The sequence below is a fragment of the Bidens hawaiensis genome, unplaced genomic scaffold (genome assembly GCF_021521415.1).
Source record: "Bidens hawaiensis isolate Kalapana, Puna unplaced genomic scaffold, B.hawaiensis_p1.1 tig00014401_1, whole genome shotgun sequence".
Classification (NCBI taxonomy): domain Eukaryota; kingdom Viridiplantae; phylum Streptophyta; class Magnoliopsida; order Asterales; family Asteraceae; genus Bidens; species Bidens hawaiensis.
The window spans coordinates 302625-310668 of record NW_027492244.1 but is presented as its reverse complement, the minus strand read 5'-3'; the positions used below and the strand labels follow the sequence as shown (position 1 = coordinate 310668).

At 37.1% G+C, this 8044-nt stretch overlaps 1 protein-coding gene across 1 annotated transcript; it reads left to right on the top strand.

The window, feature by feature from the left end:
* Positions 1–2908: 2908 nt before the first annotated feature.
* On the top strand, positions 2909–8044 carry LOC143546544 (uncharacterized). The gene is made up of 5 exons (XM_077038196.1): positions 2909–3312; positions 4405–5631; positions 5705–5854; positions 7238–7418; positions 7590–8044. The coding sequence occupies exons 1-5, from the start codon at positions 3067–3069 to the stop codon at positions 7775–7777; spliced, it is 1992 nt and encodes a 663-aa protein (XP_076894311.1). The 5' UTR covers positions 2909–3066; the 3' UTR covers positions 7778–8044.

The window sequence follows — 8044 nt, the reverse complement described above, 5'->3', positions numbered from 1 at the left end:
CAAAGAAGCTTCAAGAGATCCTGGACCAGAGGGGCGTGCTTGCGCACACCGAGCGGAAGCTTAAGGGCGTTGAAGAGGCCGCTGCAAAGGATGTGCTTCTTGCCAATCTTAATAAGAGCGAAGCCGAACGCGCCTGCACCCAAGCTCAAGCCGCCCTTCAAGAAGCTCTGGTTGCCAAGGAATGGCTTCTTCGAGAAGCGTTGCCTCAGGTATTTTAGCTTTGTCTTCACGCTTTCCTTTGCGACAGAAGTTTCTTACACTTGTACATTTTCTTTGTAGGTTGTGCATCGGGTCTTTTCAGAGACATCTTACGACGATGCTATGAGCGCAGCCCTCAACGCTTCTCATGAGGATGGGGAGCGGACCGGCTTCCTGCTTGGTCTAGGGTTTGTTGAGAAAGGCGTCCCGCCTTCCAACTTCCCTTTGTATAATGCGGATACTGAAACTATTTACGACCAAGCAGTGAACCAGTATGCTGCCTTCCCGCATCCGGTGGTGGAGAAGGTGAATGAAATTGCTGCTGCTGATGATGGGCTTGCTGTCCTTAGAGCTTTCCTTGAACCGTCACACTCTGCTGATGGTGCGGGTCCAAGTGGAAGTGGTCCTGAAGCATGATCCAGAAGATCCCTTTCCACCACTAGCGTAGATATTTGCTTTTGTATTTCTTTTGTATGCGGGTATACACCCAGCAATGTTTGTAATATTCGAGTTTTGATGAAATAAAGAATGTGTTTGTCCTTTTCTTTGTTTATTTTACGCATGTTTACACTTAGCAATTTCTTAGATAAGTTAACTTTTTGACGTGGTAAATTATAAGTTTATTTTGCTTCCTCTTTCATGATTGTGCGGGTAGGACCGTCACTTGCACTTAGTAGGATGGCTAAACTTACATTTAACCTGCGTGGAAGTTTTCCTCATCTTTTCCTTTGAAATTTTCTAAGTGTCCAGAATAAGTTAACCTTTGAACGTGGTAGATGATAGGTTGAAGTTTTGCTTCCTTGTTCGTGATTGTGCGGGTAAGACCGTCACTTGCACTTACAAGGATGGCTAAACTTTACTTACATCTGACCTGCGTGTAGGTTTTCCTTAACTTTTTAACATTTTTAACGTTGTGTTTATGCGGGTTTTGCCGCCTTCCACACGCAACTACTTACTTCTTCACACATTGATGCGGTGAATACCGGCACATGGGAAGTTCATAAGTTAAAGGTAAGGCTATCAACACATTGTGAAAGGAGAATCATTTCCATTAGAAGTGGCTCTTAGGCCTTTTCTTTACAAGTTTGGAATTGATCTACATATAACATTTGCGTAATTGAGCTCCATTCCATGTTCTTTGGATGAGAGTGCCATCGAGCCTTTCGAGCCGGTATGCGCCCTTTCCCAGAACTTGTTTGATAACGTATGGCCCTTCCCAGACCGGGGCCAGCTTTCCTGGGCGTTCTTGGTTCGAAGCCTCGTTGTTACGCAGTATGTAGTCTCCTTCCTTGAAGTTGCAGAGTTTTACCCGCGTGTTGTAGTACTTTTGCATTTGTCGTTTGTAATTCTCTTCACGCACTGCGGCTAAGTCTCTGCGTTCCTCGGTTAGCATAAGGTCTAACCGTCTTTCCGCATCATTGTCACTGATGGTATTAATCTTGGTAATCAGTTAACTGTCGCTAGTTTCTTTGTTTTATGGGATTTGGTTTTCTTTCTTTTGTGTTGATATGTTAATGTCATGTCTACTCTTTAATCTCCTTGTATTTGCAATATAAGCTTATACACATAGTTAAGACTTAAGAGATCAATGTAAATCCACAAGTAGCCATCCCTCAGTTAGTCCATCCGGTCTCTTATCCAACCAAACCCAACATCATAACCACCCGAACAGACCAAACCAATGAACATGTTAACAAAAGATCTAAAGCAGACGTAATATATTTTTTTTAACAGCTAACGAAACTTTATTATATAAACACGCTATTGTTATGACCAAACAAATAAATACATAATAAATTCATTTGGGCTTGGGTATACGGTGCTTTTTTTCTAAAACTTTCTTTTAAAATTACTCAAATTTATTTGGGCTTGAGTTGTTTTAACTTTTAACACTCAAATAATTTGATTGGGTCGAACTCAATACATAATTTTTTTTCTTAGAAAATATACACCACTGAGCGAAAAACAAGCACGGTAGCGGCCCGGCCTGACCCATGAAAATATCCGCTCTTGAATTGACAGATCAAGAACATTGATTATTTGGACATGCAATGTATTACCTTTTGAGCTTTTGGTTTTCATGTTTGGAATAATTTGGTATTTCCCTTAAAAAATAACAAAAGAAATAAATGAATTAAGTTGATTTTTTTATAAAAACTAAACATAATGTAAGAACAATCTTTTCAAGTTATTATCTACTTATCATGAATGATATGAAGTTGTTGTCACTCATGCTTAGAGCTACCATGAATAGATATTGCATCACTGATTAAGCTTGTTTAGAAATGAGATGCTGACCATATTTGTATGTAAAGTTGTCTCATAAGTCATGAATACTTAGGGTTTTACATTAACTAAAGCCGTATGTATATGTTGTAAGGATGTTGGTTATCTTTTTATGTCATCGAGTGTTTAATAGAGGTATAAAGTGTTATTATAAAAGATGTTCGTGCTCATAATGCTTAATGCTAATGTCGGGTTGAGATGTTGAATTAGTAAGTACAAGAGAAGATTCAATACATACGTTTCTTCATTTCGGTCATAATCATTATGAGAATATAGAGTGAAAATCAAAACCTTTGCAATAAAAAGTGAAAGTTGAAATATGTGATCAAAGTTAAATTTGAATTTTCAATTTAAAAAACAATAAAGTAGAAAGAATAAAAAGAAAATTAGCAAACCGGCATAACCCGACCCATTGACCAGTATCGGATCTGAACTACGACCCGGCGAATATTGAGGCATCTCCGATTTGGATCGTCACTGAAAACACATTCTGAACTTCCTGCAGCAGCAGCTTCAATGGCCGAATATCCTACGCGATTAACTCCATCACCATAGCTCACGTTCGCAATTACTCATATCTCCATGGCTCGTTTGCTCTCCATCTTCATATTATTATTATTATTATTATTATTATTATTATTACTCCTCGTATCCTCTGAATCCACCGCAGAACAACAGCTCGAAGAAGAAGAGTTCACGGAGGAGTTGTTGTTCCGGCCACTTCCCGATCGCAAAGTGCTAACTCATTTTCACTTCCAGAGTACAGTCCCGCCGACGAGCTCTTATGGCCGTCATCACCGGCTCTTTCCGAAAGCTATATATCAGCTGGTATAGTTACACTAGTATTATAATAATCACTTGTTTATTAGTGTTTTATTGAATCAGTAGGTGAATTAGTAACATAGGTTGTTTAATTGTTGTTGTTGAGTTAGAGTTAGGGTTTTAACTCTGGCCTAAGTTAGGGTTATGAAGTCAGAATGTTTAGGGATCGCAGTGGACTTTATGTTGTCTAAAATACTCAGATTTTACACATTGTTTAGACTTAAGAGTGGTTATTGATAGGTTAAGGGAATATGCTTGCACAGATGCTTTGAAAGGACTTACTCTGCAGTTGTTTAGAGTTTTGCTTGCTTTGTTTTATCCGAAATGAAGTATAAGATGGATGCTGATGTGATTAATTTAAATTGAATTGATCTGCATTTGCTTCATATTACTTGTTGTTTTATTTACATAGGAATTAGATATCAACTCCATTGCTTCAATGTTTATGTGGTTTAGTTCATTTTTAATCTATAGTCACCATAATGGTAAATCATGAATGTGTTTTTATACATCCAGTTGATTTACTGAAGTTGTATGACCGAGCAAAGAGTTGTTCCTTTTTTGTGATGCTGATCATGAAGATTGCAGCATTCTAGATATAAAAATTCTGTAATTTGGATGGGGTCAGATTTGTTTCATTCAGTGATGAACGAATTAGGCAGGATTTGCTTGAGTTGCACCTCTCTGAGGACATGATCCAGGATAGGGGTTTGTGGAGATGTGTGGTCTAATGTTTCAAAATATTTCTTTTATGATGCTATGCTTACCCCCCCCCCCCCCACCCCATGACTTTTGTTATGTGTTTTGGTAGCTCTTTATCGCTATATATTTTAGGGCCGATGGCTTGTAAACTCTTTGTTACTGGTTCCTGGGGTCTCTCTGGTAGTAGCCTCTCTATCCCTAGGGATAGAGGTAAGGTTTGCCTACTTCCTACCCTCCCCAAACTCTATAGATAGCTATTGCTATGCACAGGATTTACTGGATATGGTTGTTGCTATTGTATGTACATTGTTTGTATCTGTTTAATAGTGATCTTGGAGTTTTGTTTTGATATATATATCGATTATAGAATAACATCGTATAATGCTGCCTACTCAGGTTCACAAATATAGAATTAAAGAAATGGAATTGTCTTTCACTCAAGGTCGTTGGAACTATGACAGTTGGGGTGGCTTTGACCCTATTGCAACCAGCAATGCCAAACCTCCTGGAGTTGAACTATGGGCTGTTTTTGATGTACCTCCAGATCAAGTTGATGCTTCTTGGAAAAATCTAACACACACACTTTCAGGCCTCTTTTGCGCTTCAATCAACTTTCTTGAATCTTCTACCACCTATACTGCTCCTGATTGGAGCTTCCGGTCAATTTCAGGCAATTTAAGATACGGTTTATTACCTCGAGAGGCTGTTTGTACTGAGAATCTGACTCCATGGTTGAAGTTACTTCCATGTCGAGACAAATCCGGGCTTTCTTCATTAATGAACAGACCATCAATTTACAGTGGTTTTTATCATTCTCAACGGTTGCATTTAACTTCAGATGAGTTTGATCCAGTGCCTTTACACGGAATTGTGCTTGAACAAACACTTACAGTTGTTGTTCAACCAGATTCTTTGGAAACACACGCTTCATTCTCCAGTAGCAGAAAGTTACAACCGAGCTGGAGTATGAGTTCATTATTTGGAAAAACGGTTGATGGGAAATGTGCTGTTTCTAAGTCTAGTAATGTTTATGTTCAACTTGAAGGGAACTTAGTTTATAACATGAAAGATACATGGAACAATATTGAAGATTTTGGAAGTAATTCAATCTTTGGATTTTCAGTTCCGCCTGACCGAATAATGAAAGAAATCAACAGTATACATAAAGAAGGCTACTCTATCTTATACGGTTTCTCAATTAATAACTATCATAGTTCTAAACCATTTGATTTGGGATTCTGGTGGAAGCTTCCAGTAAGTTGGTCATGTGTGAAAGCACCGTTACGTGTAAGTCGGTTCTTAATGGGTAGTGGGAACGAGAAGGGTGCTATTGCTCTCTCTTTGCAGTCAACAGAATGGAGTCAAAGTCTCTTAAAAGGCAACAATAATGAAGAAAAGTGCTATTTGCTTGTAGATGTTTTTCAACTTGTGCCTTGGTATATAAAAGTGTATTATCATACAACAAAGATATATGTGGATGGGATATCACAATCTCTTGAAGATATTATTGAAAAGATGAATGTCTCGCCCTCTGAAGATAAGGTGTCCCCTGGAGTAATGGAAATGATCTTAAGATTACCTTGTGACATGAAATCAGCTTCAATAACTTTAGAATTTGATAAGGTACACATCTTTCATCTTATAAGATAAAACATGTTTGACTACTTACTGTACTGATGTATTATTGCTGTTGCAGGGTTTCTTGCACATAGATGAATATCCTCCAGATGCTAACCAAGGGTTTGACATCCCGTCTGCCATAATCAGCTACCCGAATTTTCAAACACGGTTACAGTATAAACTGGATGATACTTCGATCAAGTCACCTATGGTGTCAAAGATGCAGGTATTTGAGACTTGCACTTAGAAATTTTTGAATGTGAAGACATATTCTATCTTCTAGACTTGTAGTGGTGGCAAGATGGGCAGTTTGGGTGGGTGGGTAACAGGACAAATGGGTTTTGGTCTCTTTAGTACTGGTTGAAACCAGGCCGGGTTAGAATGGCCCAAAACACCTTTTGTGGATTTTTTATTTTCTATAAATAGCTAGGCTTGCAAACAAACCGAACAAACACGTACGGGGCGTTTTTGTGTTCGCTCGTTTAATTTTTAACTGAACAAACAATCAAACACATATGTTTAAACAAACAGGGTTTCTTGTTCGTTTCCGTTTGTAAAAAAAATACAAGCATGTTCATGTTTGTTTATGTTTGTTCGTTAATAGTATAAATGACTGGTTGACGAATGTGAACGAACAAACATAACTGAGCATGGATGAACAAACATAATCGTTGATACTTTAATGCTAAACGTAAACATTATTTTGTTGGGTCCATTTTTTTTTTAATAAAAGTAGACTACATGCGAATGGGTGATATTTTAATTTCATAAGATTATACTAAATTGTAATGGGCCTCAAAAAATTAAATGATTTATAAAGGAACGAACTTAAAAAAAACGTAAACTAACAAACGTAATACTAAACATATGTTCGTTCCTTTATGATACTTTTAATTGGCCCATTACAGTTTAGTCTAATCTTATGAAATTAAAATATCACCCATTAGCATGTAATCTACTTTTATTAAAAAATACTTGGACCCAACAAAATGATGCTTACGTTTACTATTTAAGTTTCATCTGTTACGCTTGTTCGTCTATGCCCGGTTATGTTTGTTCGTTCACGTTCGTCAATCGGTCGTTTATACTTTTAACAATTGCAACGAAATGAAACTCTAGGGACGGAAAAAGCAAATTTTAAACTTTTGGACTTAAATAGCAAATTTGAACAAACCATAGGGCGAAAACCACAGTTCTCTCTAAATGTAACCGAACGTAAATGAACTACCTAAACGAACTTAAATGAATGAGTGTTCACGAATATATGAGACGTGTGTTCAAATCTGTTCATTTAACTAAATGAACAAAAAGTTTATTTCATGTTCGTTCATTTTATAAGTAAACGAACTTCCTGCCGAATGGTTTGTTGAACATTAAGTGCATTTCCATGCCTATAAATAGCTACTATGTTATTACAATAATGTAAATCTTTGAATAAAACAATTTTAGGAGGTTAAATTCATTAAAAGTAGACATTGTACGATATCAAACTGTTTAATTCATTTAATCTGTTCCCTTTAGCTACATTTTTTGTTTAACTCATTTGAGATAAAACACAACCCAAATCGACTAACATTTTGCTACATTTTTCTTGTGTTATTTTTCGCAGGAAAGAAGAACAATATTATCTTACACAGAAGTGCTTCTTGTTCCTCTGACAACCCCTGATTTTAGCATGCCTTACAATGTCATCACAATCACATGCACTGTCTTTGCGTTATATTTTGGGTCGTTGCTGAATGCACTGAGAAAGCGTGTTAACGAAGAAGAAAGACTTTTGAAGAGCAAAGGTAGCACGGTTCTTGTTAGTGATATTTTTCTATAAAATCTAAAATGCAATCTTGCTTTTAAGATTAGAAGACATGACTCTCAATACTGTAATCAGATTGTTTCTGTAATCATAATTAGCATATTAAAGCTTTTTACTTACCTGTATTTATACATTTGTCTTAAACTTGCAGATAAGAGGACTGGTAAGCTCCAATTGTTTTTATCCAAGTTGTTAGCTAAGTTGAGAGGGAAAACTTGGGAACCACCATCATCAACGCCGCCTGCTTCTTCATCCTCAAAATTTATAAGCTCAAAGGTAATTATAAAAATCTTATTAGTAGCCGCCATTGCTGTTGGGTGGCAATATTATGATGGGTGACCTTTATGTATGTTGTTACGTTGAACAAAAGCTGTGGTTTTGTTTCATTTGGTCTTATAGAAATTAGGAACATTAGAGCCATATTGTTTTCTCGTGTATCCAGATTTTGTATGATTAATTTACTTCATAGCTCACTCCCAGTCAATTTATCATCATTTAGAAGACCTTTTGATTTTCTTTCTTGTAAGCCCAAACTCATTGTAAAGCCGATTTGGTTCCGGAGTTGGGGCGGGGTTGGGACATGTATTGGTAATCCCGGTCTCATAC

Bases quoted from the DNA above. Each gene is read 5' to 3' on its own strand.
- LOC143546544 (XM_077038196.1), top strand. From the start codon at position 3,067: ATGGCTCGTTTGCTCTCCATCTTCATATTATTATTATTATTATTATTA. The intron at 3,313-4,404 runs GTATAGTTACAC...CTGCCTACTCAG, and splicing joins CGAAAGCTATATATCAGCTG to GTTCACAAATATAGAATTAA. The intron at 5,632-5,704 runs GTACACATCTTT...TTGCTGTTGCAG, and splicing joins TAACTTTAGAATTTGATAAG to GGTTTCTTGCACATAGATGA.